Source organism: Strongylocentrotus purpuratus, unplaced genomic scaffold, assembly GCF_000002235.5.
Source record: "Strongylocentrotus purpuratus isolate Spur 01 unplaced genomic scaffold, Spur_5.0 spur5_scaffold_2, whole genome shotgun sequence".
In the NCBI taxonomy this organism is placed as follows: domain Eukaryota; kingdom Metazoa; phylum Echinodermata; class Echinoidea; order Camarodonta; family Strongylocentrotidae; genus Strongylocentrotus; species Strongylocentrotus purpuratus.
Window position 1 is genome coordinate 28,360,202 of NW_022145605.1, and position 12,910 is coordinate 28,373,111.

The 12,910-nt window shown below is 38.2% G+C and overlaps 1 protein-coding gene across 1 annotated transcript in view; it reads left to right on the top strand.

Moving 5' to 3' along the window:
* LOC115918800 (HEAT repeat-containing protein 6-like) overlaps positions 1–12,910 on the top strand; it is a 48,675-nt gene that overhangs the window by 14,734 nt on the left and 21,031 nt on the right. Inside the window, exons 5-8 of the mRNA XM_030991188.1 lie at positions 7,077–7,153; positions 8,468–8,599; positions 10,375–10,542; positions 12,709–12,865. Coding sequence (XP_030847048.1) covers positions 7,077–7,153; positions 8,468–8,599; positions 10,375–10,542; positions 12,709–12,865 — 534 coding nt within the window. The remainder of the gene's footprint in view (positions 1–7,076; positions 7,154–8,467; positions 8,600–10,374; positions 10,543–12,708; positions 12,866–12,910) is intronic.

Genomic DNA, 12,910 nt, shown 5'->3' on the forward strand with positions numbered 1-12,910 from the left:
TAATGAATTACTTCTATCACCCCACAGCATATTTAGATAGGTAATCAATACCTGAATTTAATACTACATTTGTCTGATACACACTCACGTTCATTCAAAACTTGGAGGTTTATGAAATGCCTACTTGTATGCTTGAATTCTTAATTCTGTACTAACTTTAGTCATGGTTCAAACCCGGACAAAGTGGGCCAAGTATTTCATTTATTTATGAAGTGTCCCCCTTTTTACCTCCCCCCCCCCCCCCCCCCCAAAAAAAAAAAAAAAAAAAAAAAAAAAAAATCATTCTACAATGGAAAAAAACACAACCAAACCAAAGAAAATCAAATTACATTTTGATTACATTTTGATTAAAACATATATATCATTTGTGAAAGTATTCATTTTGTATATTTATTTGAACAGAGTTAGCCTAGAGTAATCTGTAAGGAATAAGAACCTTGACACGTCCTCCCTGAATCAGCGTCCCATTTATTTTGGGTCAATAGCATGCTTTTAAACGTTGATCATGGCATACACATTTATTATTCATTTAATAATATTCCAGTCAGTATTAGTCGCAAATAATGCATACCCTCAGCAAGACAAGGCTTGTGAGTAGGACTTTTTTGTTGTTTGAAAAGAGTAAATGCTGGATATACCTTTGTCCATTTTTATGAATACATGTATTTGTTTGTCTACAGTGTGTAAAGGATACATGGCAATGATTTTTTTCCTTGTTTGCGTCTCGCTGACACACTGTTTGCCAGACACTTAATATTATCCACCTGCCTACACATGTATTTGACCGAGTTTTGAATTTATAGTCAAACATATGACCATGGTTTGCAGGTTTCTTAGCTGTATGAAAAAAAAAAGCCTTCCTTCTGAGCCTTGTTCACATTCGACATGCTGAACCTCATGAAAAAAATACTGCAAAGCAAATGCATTGCATTATACGATTAAATGAAAGGCAGATGTACTGTACATCTTAGCAGGCTTTGCTGTCCATGGAATGGATTGTATTGAATTTCTAAGGAAAATAGAAAGAACAATTTCGAGGGTGATAAACAAGTGACTGTGAACAACAAAGGCCCACAGGGGCTGTGTTTAATAGATACAGAAGTGTAAAGAGTATCATGTTTAAAGACTGTAAGGCAGGCCTTCTCAACTGGTTTATTAGAAGTGCCAAAACAAAATGAATTTTTAGTTGAAGTGCCAACCTGTATGTTTGATTTTGCTGCGAGGGAGCGTAGCAACCGAGCCGACAACGGGCGGGGTGCAGGGGGAGGAGCCCCCTGAAGCTGATGTATTTCAGGGCTTTCTAAAGGCCCAGATGTGGCATTTTAACACATTTTTATTCTAAAATGTAGCAATCATAATTTCGTGCAATTCCTGGGTATACATTCACACTGGAGATAAATTTATATGTACCGGTAGTGATTTTGGTGCAATAAACACGGGAATTGTCCAAATTAAGTGAAAATCAAACAAACAGAAAACAATACAAGATGTTTCCAGAGATTGGCAATGTTAAATTTGGTAGCACATCGTAAGCTTTTTGTTGTTTAGAGCTCAGGTCAGTTAAGAGTTGTATAAAATAGTACAAAAGGTTAAATTACCCTTTTTTCCTGTTTGTTAAGCAGACATTTTGGGTCTTTTTGATTTTGCTAAGTTTTTAATTCTAAATACAATTTTTATTAATATATACTGTATATATATATATATATATATATATATATATATATATATATATATATATATTTTTTCTTTCAACAGTCGCGGCCACTCCGACTGACCGCAAGCGCCACAAGTGGGGCACGCGCCGCCAGTTGAGAAGGCCTGCTGTAAGGTCATACATGTGTATGAATGGAGCTTGAGGTATCCTGTAAGATACAGTGTAACAAATAGAGTACCGGTAACAAGAGGGAGGGAGAGAGAGAGAGAGAGAGAGAGAGAGAGAGAGGGGGGGGGGAGAGAGGGATGGATAGAGAGTATGAGAGGGAGAGAGAGGAAGAGAGGGAGAGAGGAAGAGGGGGAAAACAAAAACTACTTGCTTTGATCGCCTAAGGTTTGTAAGATAGATCAATACTTCTCCACCTGTTTATTCTTATTTGAACACATGTAGTTTTGGAATCTGGGATAATTTTCATGAGGTTTCTACATCCATGGGTTTAAGATGCCCGTTACTGGAGCATATCTGTTTTCATTGCAAAGCAAAATAACCATCCCTCTCCTTAATAGTCACTCCACATTTTGATGCAGAATTTTGAGAAATGGAGGACGATACCTTAACCTGTACTGTGCCATTGTTTAAAAAGATATTGACAAAGAATTTTGATATTGTTTGATATTTTTGAACTATGGACAGCTGTTGTTTTGCTTTCTGAAAGAGAAGCAAGTGTATGGTTGGTTCCCAGTGAAAATATTTTACACCTAATTTCTGCCCAAACGAGGCATTAAAAGTTAAGGCCTTATGTAACTTTATTTTTCATTTCTCAGTCTCTTTGGGATCAGATTTTGCATATCTATAGGTTGAATACAACTTGTTAGGAAGGAAAAACACACACATTACGCAGTTTAAAGTGAAAAGCAATTGAATGTTATACCACCCTTTGAGTTGATTTTTCTTTTTTATTCATTGTCCCACTAATGTTAAATTATGCTGTACTTAATTAAATCTCCACAACACCTTTCAAGCATAATTTAGACCTAGCCTGTAACACAAATCACTTGGTAAGCCTTGTGTTACGGAGCCCGCTCATTTGTGAAAACTAGGTGATCACTGATTTGGTACTGCTTTGTAAACGTAGAATGTCAATGTAGAATTCTATAAAATAATAAGGTTATCTTATGAAGATGTTGAATGAGTGAGGGTAGTGGAAAATATATGACTTATCCCACCCCCACCCCCCATTATATGCATCATACAAATATCCAAAAGTGTGAATATTTTCAGCTATCATATACATTTAACCTGGTTCCAGACATGGGGGAGGGGGGAGGAGGCACTCGCATCATAGAGTGGCTGCAAAAGGTTTTACTTGATAGATGCAAATGCAAATGAATAAGGTCACTAATTAAGGGGTGTTGGGGGTCACAGCAGTTTACTTTCATGTGACCTTTCTCCTCTCCCCTTTCCTCTTTTTTCCTTTTTTTTCTTTCTTTTAAAACATTTTTTAACCATGAAGGAGGGGGGATGTGTCCCCCTGTGCCCCCTGTAGCTGTGCCACTAAACAAGAAACTACAGTTGTTAATTGATTACATTTATCTCATATGAACATGGGGTAACACAAAATCACTGAGTTGTGGATACTCCAAAAAAAAGTTGGGTCGACTCACCATGTCACTCGTGTTTAAATGTTTAAATGGGGATTAAACATTGTTGTGCTTGTTCCTCATTATAGCGGGACTGTACTACTTGTAGCTACTTGCGCCCTCAATAAAGCAAACAATGCCTAATCAATACCCGTTGGTCCCTTATGATCCCCGTTTTCTTATGCTAATTGAGAGGTATTTGATGAGATAACCACCTGTCAGTGACCATGCAGGGGGTCTAATCCCTGCTGGCCAAACTAGTGCAGACAGGCTTTAATGTATTACTTCTTATGAATTCTCATATTCAATGTGGACAATGCTTTTGCTTCACAGTCGTTGTATGTTTCTTGTTCAACATTTTGGAACATACATGTAGATAACTGTCATTCCAAAATTGGAGAATAGCTATAAATAATGACATGCTGAAACTTTTCACCTTGTCTTCATCAGAGTGAGCAAGAATGAACAAAATGTTGAAAATCAAACAGTACACACATTTGTCTGTTGTGTGAACAGACCCTCTTATTGATTTCTCCGTGAGGGAGAACCGACCTGTGATGATAACTTCGGAGCTGACGTCTTTCTCACCTCACCAGATTTGGGTCAAAGATTAGAAGGAAAGGCTGGATGAGGTTTCTTAGCTTTTCATCGTCGTCGTTGGTGACAAGTGCTCACTTATTGGAAGATTGCACTCAAATGAAATCATGGAAATACCCCACAGGGAAAGACAAATTTGATTTCATCTCTCTTCCCTAATAGGTAATAGGAGACATCAAGATTAGATGTAAATCGTGTGATAATAGTAATAAAGTGTTTCTGGATATGAAAAATTATCTTAGTAAGCTACCGAGACCCATGATGATGTATCAACCGTCCTCAAGGGACGCTTCGTATTTAATGCGATGATTGCACATCAAGAATCAAGACCTGTATGAAGTTGACTTCATAGCTACCGGTAACTTCGCTCTAGTGTAAAATGTACTGTCTAGTCAGTTCTACCCTTTTTAAAGCGAGACTGCACTACTTGTAGCTACTTGCGCCCTCTATATAGCAAACAATGACTAAGCGGTACCTGTTGGTCCCTCATGATTCCCTTTTACTTATGTTAATTGAGAGCTGATTTGATGAAATAACCACCTGTCTGTGACCACGCAGGGAGGTCTAATCCATCCTGGCCAAACTAGTGCAGACAGGCTTTAAGGCTCATTGTAATTAGCTGCTGTTTACAGCACTTGATTTTTTTTTGTGTACTAAATAAATGGCAAGTGGGGATGAAAAAAGTTGCTGCACTCAACAATTAGTCCTACGCGTACTCACTTGACCATATGTTATAAGATATGGTTTAAAAAGTTCCCGTGTTAAACCACCACCGTACACTATGGCATGTATGAACGAACCCAGAGGGTGTAGTAAAACGTGCAGCGTCTAAATTCATCTCTAAACATTTCCAAGTGAAAAACAAAGTCTTAATTTCAGGTTTTAGAATATCATACGGTGATGCCTCAAATGTCAAAAACAAGGATCTGCAATTTTGAGCCTGTATAATGTCACTTTAGAATAAACAAGTCCACCGCACGTACGATTCTCCATCTCTATTCGTTCTGGTTTCGTACATATTCCTTGTTATTAAAGGTAAAGACGAGTTATGGTCATGCGATTGCATTGTGAAAGAAACGTTGTGGAATCGATCAGAAAAGGTTGATCATCTAGCATCTAACATCTGCAAGGTTCTGGAATCATCAAAATGATAAGAAATTTGGCACATTCTTCGTAAAGTTACAAGCACTATACACAGGAAGATGTATATGGGACTACCCTATATCTCTCACAGACCATGAGAGAAACAAGTTTACCAAATATATGAATTAATAGGCGGTTTCCGGCAAATTTTTTATCATCATGTATTAGTCAAAACATATTCTTTCACATGATTGGTAATGAGAGCTTCCATTTCATTTTTTGAAATTGGGGCATTTCCAATACTGGTCTTTACCTTTAAAGGGATGAGCACTCTGATGGTTGCAACTTTTGCCCTTTTGATTGTTCATCCCTTACACCCTTGTTTATTCCTAACAAGATTACTTTTCATCATATACCAAGAGGATGTACGGAGTACGCCTGATATTAAACGGGATGAGTTTTGTAAGTCAACGGGATGCAAACCTATGCATATTAAGCAGGTGTTGAATTGGTTTGTCCTACTTCTTTTGGAGTTGCTTTCCTTTTTGAATATTGACATGGATGTGCTGAATGTGTGAATCTTTTATTAGCGCGAGGTGTCGCTCGTGGTTAATATGTGCCGTAATCCAGGAAGGATAACTGTCAGAACTTTGTTTTCCGGTGCTTCGTCTCACTTTCTCTTGTGTAGTCTTGTCTAGTCTTTTCTTCCCCGTTTCTCCCTGTTTCTCCCTATTTCTCCCCGTTTCTCTGTCTCTTTCTAACCTTTGGCTCAGGTTCTGCTTATAGATCTGTCTCATGTTAAAGTAATGTTACTATGTATGTATGGTTTCTTTTGTCTTTATTACTGTCTTTTCTATTTGATCCCTCAGTAGTAGTAACTATTAAACTAATTTTACTCTGAAAATGCCAGTGACCATTATACAAATGTGATAATTCTTGATGTAAATTTAATATCATTGTTTTCTCCCTCTCCCACTTCTCTTTCTCTCTTATCCCATCCCATCACCCTCTCTCTGTGCTCTTTTCATCTCTTTATACCCTCCCTCTCTCCTCTTTCTCTCTCTCTCTCTCTCTTTCTCTCTTATCCCATCCTATCACCCTCTCTCCGTGCTCTTTTCATCTCTTTATACCCTCCCTCTCTCCTCTTTCTCTCTCTCTCTCTTTCTCTCTTATCCCATCCTATCACCCTCTCTCTGTGCTCTTTTCATCTCTTTATACCCTCCCTCTCTCCTCTTTCTCTCTCTCTCTCTTTCTCTCTTATCCCATCCTATCACCCTCTCTCCGTGCTCTTTTCATCTCTTTATACCCTCCCTCTCTCCTCTTTCTCTCTTTCTCTCTTTCTCTCTTATCCCATCCTATCACCCTCTCTCCGTGCTCTTTTCATCTCTTTATACCCTCCCTCTCTCCTCTTTCTCTCTCTCTCTCTTTCTCTCTTATCCCATCCTATCACCCTCTCTCCGTGCTCTTTTCATCTCTTATACCCTCCCTCTCTCCTCTTTCTCTCTCTCTCTCTCTTTCTCTCTTATCCCATCCTATCACCCTCTCTCCGTGCTCTTTTCATCTCTTTATACCCTCCCTCTCTCCTCTTTCTCTCTCTCTCTCTTTCTCTCTTATCCCATCCTATCACCCTCTCTCCGTGCTCTTTTCATCTCTTTATACCCTCCCTCTCTCCTCTTTCTCTCTTTCTCTCTTTCTCTCTTATCCCATCCTATCACCCTCTCTCCGTGCTCTTTTCATCTCTTTATACCCTCCCTCTCTCCCCGTCCCTCTCCTCTTTCTCTCTTTCTCTCTTTCTCTCTTTCTCTCTTTCTCTCTTTCTCTCTTTCTCTCTTTCTCTCTTTCTCTCTTTCTCTCTCTCTCTCTTTCTCTCTTTCTCTCTCTTTCTCTCTTTCTCTCTTTCTCTTCTCTCTTTTCTCTCTTTCTCTCTTTCTCTCTTTCTCTCTCTCTCTCTCACTCTCTTCCTCTCTCATGCTTTCTGTCCTTCACTTTCTCACTCGCTCCTCCTCTCCCTCCTTCCCTCCTCCTCACCCTCCTTCCCTTTCTCCCTCCTTCCCTTTCTCCCTCTTCTCTACTTCTTTCTCTTTTACAATTTTCTTCTTTAGCTAAATCCAGTTTTCAGACTCTCATAGAGAAAGCTGTGATGGCTCTGCTCAAGAACATCAATGGAGGTGCTGTCAAGGTGATTAAAATATTTCATTTTAATTCAATTTTTAAATAATTATTTTGTAAATGATAATGAGATCATAAATAATTTCTTATAAAATATGGGTTTGAAGATAGATACATGTGTGAAGGTAACAAGCAGATAAACAACACATGAATGTGAAAGTTTATGAGAAGATGAGGGAAGAAGGCTTAAATGCATCCTTAATTTGAATATTGAATGCAATATTACGGATATTAAAAATGATAAAATTACAACAAAAACAATAACGATGCCCAAAAAATATGATACGTATTTGCAAGCTCGGTGGCATTGTGTGGATATCAGTTTTAAAGTAATCATTCTCGCCAATCCCTGTTGATTTTGTGAAAAGCAACATATCGTTGAAAAAAAATTAAATTTTAGTTTTTATCTCCTGAGACAGATCTTGAATAAACGATGAGTCTCAATGTACTCAAATTTCTAACGATATTCAGGAAGACAGTTATTATGAACATTATTCATTTGGCATCACCTTTGCCTTGGATGGGAACATGATCACAAAACACTTGGGTTTCCCCTCCTGGAATAAATGACTTGGGGGGTGTTTCACAAAGATCCTAAGTTGGACTTAACAGTTATGGAAAGTCGTCAGCATCTTTGAAAATATTTAACCCTAAGGCATAAAATGTTGATTCAAATCATTCAGATTTTCTATTATCAAGGAGATTTCTTGTTCTTGATGTGGAATTTATGAAAAGTCTAAAATACTTGAAATTTTGCTTTTGTATACCAGTATATTTTATTTTAAGGCTACATATGGCTCTCCATAATGTTTAAGTCCAATTTAGAGTTCAGTTTGACTTAGGATCTTTGTGAAACACCCCCTGGATGTACACGTGTACAAGTCCCTGTAGTCTACACAGGGATTTCCCCCTGCTTGTGTTTGAAATAACTACTATTTCCATGTAGACAGCTAAGGAATATATCTTTAATTTTGTGATTGTGGTTATGGTTTCGTTTTTCATCCCAGTAGACTGACAGCCCACAAGACAGAAAAAAAAAAAGTTTGTCTAGATAATTATCAGAACAATTGTCAGACGATCTATCTTGTAACTGTTGGTTTCATGTGCTACAGTGAAACGTGCTTTAGTGACCACCTGTCTACAAAAAAACATTTTTTGTTTCCCTTGCAAATGGTTTCTCATTAAAACATGTACTAAAGGAACCTTTTTACAAAGACCACTTGTCTACAAAGACCACTTTTTGTGTTTCCCTTGGGCGGTCGCTATAGACAGGTTTGACTGCTTTATTCTTATTTGTATTCTGTCTGTTCTTGTGTAACCGTAGGTGCGATGGAATGCATGCTATGCTCTGGGGAACATGTTCCGTAACCCTAACCTTGGCCTTGGGACGGCACCGTGGGGGTCAGAGGTCTACAGGTCACTCATTAAGGTCATCACAGAGTGTAAGAACTTCAAGGTAAGATGGTCAAAAAGGGTTTCCAGTAGCCTTTAAAGCCCCACTGCGCTACTTATATCTACATGTACTTGCACCCCTATATACACACCTGTAGCATACAATGCCTAATCAGTGCCTGTTGGTCCCCCTTGATCCCCCTTTCTTGTGTTAATTGAGAGCTGATTTGATAAGATAACCACCCGTCAGTGACCTTGCAGGGAGGTTGAAACCCCCTGGCCAAACTAGTACAGACAGGCTTTAAAAGATTCATGAGACTGGCTCATAGTACAAGTTCAAAATATGAAAATAGACATATTGACAATTTTGTTGTGATTTTTTTCTTCTGCTGTATCCTGCAGTAAGACAGTTAGTGAGTGTGATCCTTTAAAGGGATCGTCTAACAATGTTAAATCTGAGATGCATGGCCCTACGTGTTATCAGTGTCTGTGATATGGTGTAATATTGAAGCCCTAACAAAAAAATGTGCTTCAAGATGATCATGAAGTTCCTCAAAATCTTTCAGTGACTGGTTTTACCGTATTCATTTTCCAATAGACCGTAGTGTAATAAAAACTGTTAGGAAAACAAATTCTGACATTTGTAATTCCAATCATAGATTTCGTGATAATCAGACAGGCAATTAGCTTGTAAAAGTAATGAGATTCAAGTATGACCTAAATGTTTATAATTATGATTGCAGCATGAGCTAAATCCAGGATTTGAGGATTTGAAGAATCTGAGGCATAGTTACCCAGTTTTACTCTACAATATATATGTAGATCCCTTCTGAATTCCATTCCAAATTGTTGATATAAAACACTTCTAGAATGACTTGATATGGGAATGATTCCTATGATGATATGAAATTTGAATGTTACTAAAGTGGAGCAATAAAAATACTGTTTATATAACGCATGTCCAATTTCACACGCTTTCAACAACAGTGAAACCCATCACAGCATTGTACAGTGGTTTATTACCTTGGTCCTTACAAATCTGCATGTTTAGAATATATTGTCATTAGTTGAAAGGCCCCATAATCAAAGTTGTTTCAATATTTGTTAAAGGTAAAGACCAGTTATGGTCATGCGATTGTATTGTGAAAGAAATGTTGTGGAATCGATCAGAAAAGGTTGATCATCTAGGATATAAGTATTGGTGTGTACTGCAAGGTTCTGGAATCATCTGAATGATAAGAAATTTGTCCCAGTCCTGGTAAAGTTACAAGCACTGTACACAGTAAGATGTATGTGGGACTACCCTATATCTATCCAGTCCGGATAGATATAATAATTACCAAATATATCACTTAGTAGGCGGTTCCGTGGCAAAATTTGTATCATCACGTATTAGTCCAAACATATTTTTTTCACATGATTAGTGATAATAATAATAATAATAAAAACGTTACTTATAAAAGCGCTTACCACCGAAGTCTCTAAGCGCTATACACACAAAATAGACTGATATACAATTACATCTTATACAAAACTAAAAATGCAAATAAACATACAAATTACAATACATATGGAATACAAGTCAAAGTGAACAGAGTTAATTAATCATTGAACACAATTTTGAATAAATGTGTCTTGAGACTAGTTTTGAATAGGTTAACGGTTTGACAGTTTTTTACATTTAAAGGTAATCTGTTCCAAAGTTCAGCAGAAGTTTTGCGAAAGGAGCTTCCATTTCATTTTTTGAGAGGGGGCGTTTCCAAAACTGGTCTTTACCTTTAACAATGTTTTGAATTTTCCTTCATAATTTACTCTTTATCCTTTTATCCACCCTTACAGGTGCGGATCAATGGTGCCCTAGCGCTCTCCATCCCATCCAAGAGACTTGATTACGGTTCCATCGATCAGTTCACCAGGGTGTGGTCCTGTCTGGTCCAAGCCACGGCGGTCATCGGTCAGGTGTCAGAGATATCTGAGCTGAAGTACAGAGATACACTTCGAGATCAGGTCAGTATAGGGACTCGAAAGGATGAAATGATGACCTGACATTTGCTCCGACGACAATTGCTCCAGGCTTTATCTTGTCAAAAGAATAGTAGTAGTAGTAGTAGAATTTATTGGATAACTTGTTTAGCACAGGGCTAATCTTCCACAAGGTCCATCTGGGTATACTGGTATAGTGGGGTGTGCAGGTGGACCAGTAGACCAGGGTTCCCCCCTACACTTACCGGTATACGAATAGTGCAGTGGGTTCCTAATGTGCAAAGGTGGGGACTCTCCTCTACATGGGGCCTCCATGTAACGTCCTATCCAAGGGACAGAGTGTTTTCCACTGAACATACATAAGGTTAGGTTTATTGTCGCAGTTGGGGTTTAGGTTTAGGTTTAGGATCAGGGTGAGGGTTAGGTGCCTGTCTATTGAAGCCACCCAAGGGACAAAGAAAAAGTGGCCACTCTAGACCTTACCTGAACCTTACTCAAACTCTAACTCTAACACTAATCTTAAACCTAACCTACAGGCAAATTGCAATCCTAATCCCAAACTTGACCCTCTATCATTGGTGAAAGAAATCCTGGAGTAATTCTTGCCTGAGCATAGATTAGATCACCTGTTTAACACTCAGATACTTGGATGGTATTTTCAGCTGGCATCATGAAAAGGATTAGGGCTGCATTCTTTTGAATGATAGATCATAATCCTTGTTGTCATATATACAGAAAGATCACCTTCATAATCGACCAGTGACTGCTAAATTTATCTTCCAAGTTAAGCTAAGACCTGGTGTAAAGAATTAAAAGTAGGACTTTGGATTTTGGTAATTGCACCCTGACTGGAATATGGCAACTCTAAAAGATGACTGACATGTTCTTCCAGAAGCTAGATTAGAAACTTGAGCAAGATATTGTGGGGAAGATAATTACTTTGAACTTGCGTCATTGCAATGATTTTTCCTGTCTAGGTAAATTCTTGATGAAAGGTCAGCCAAGCGAGCGCCATAGCTTCTGACAATTTGCATTGTAATTGAAAATTTGTATTATGCGGTAGAAAGATTAAAGACACATACATGTAAGCATGGGTTCTCATGGGGAATTTGATACCATTCGGGTATTCATCTGATAATAGAAGCTAGCAATCTCTGGGAGTCGTCCTTATTTTTAACATTTGGACCCTGCTTAATCAAGTTTGTTTTTTCACTAAAAGGTTTACAATAACTGTTATAAGCTACTGAAATTGTAGCATTAGGTTGGCTGAGAGCAACTTTGTCATAAACAAAATTTGCATTTGTTATTGATAACAAGTTTTACAGAACAGGGTCCTGGTCTTATGAAATGCTCTGCACTTTCCATCGATTGCCGCATAAACAAAGGTCGTCATCATAAATAGATTCTCACCAGAAGACCCTAAGAGTGACTGGGGGTGTATATTGGTGGGACATCTAACTCGCTGTTTGGAAGACTTTGTACACCCATAAATGGTATTTCTAATAAGTCTGGTATTAGGGACTCATGATATTGCACATGGAAAATAGACTGGATTACTACCATATCCAAAGGTATGGATGCCTTTTTCCTGGGGACCCAGGGTATTTCATTAACCTGTTATTGATGAATGAACTACAATACTTGGCATCCAGTCTGAATACATAACTTGAAGCTATGTCAGACAAGTCTTGGGCAAGCTTTTCTGGGGTTGTCATGAACGACTGTTTTTTTAACAGTATGCCTAAAATTGGAATATGTTAGTAAATCGGTCTATTGTTGACCATATCCCTTTAAGTCTCGGTGTTAAATGCCAGGGCGAGTCTTTAGGTTATTTATAACCATGAATAACAAAAACAAAGCAGTACATCGGGGGTTCAGTGACACAAAGACGTAACTCCATATTTTGCCAAAATGAGTATTTGATATCAAAATGTTCAGAAAAATGTGGGCTTCCCAGGAAACGCAAAGACTTAACTCCACCCAAAACCACATTTAAGTCAATGGCTAGTGAAACATAGACTTAACTCCTTATGGCCCAAGTGCTCAGTAACACATAAACCACTTTTTCTCAAAATGGCTAAAATGGAGTTACGTTTTTGTGTCACTGACCCCTTGACATGAATCAATACGTTTGTATCAACTATCTTTATTCATGACTTTTTTGTCCTGATTCTATTTTTTTCACCACAGTTATGTCAAACCATAATCCATCTTGCCCTGCTGGTTGATGGAGATGACCTTTCCGACCTTAATCCCATCTTGCAAGGCAACGTGGACATGATGCAGTCCAACATCCAGAAGTTTTCATCTACGAGCAGTACAGCCTCCACTGGACAGAAGCCACATGGTAAGTTAACTCATCAGGCCTAATAATTACCCGATTTAAATCAGT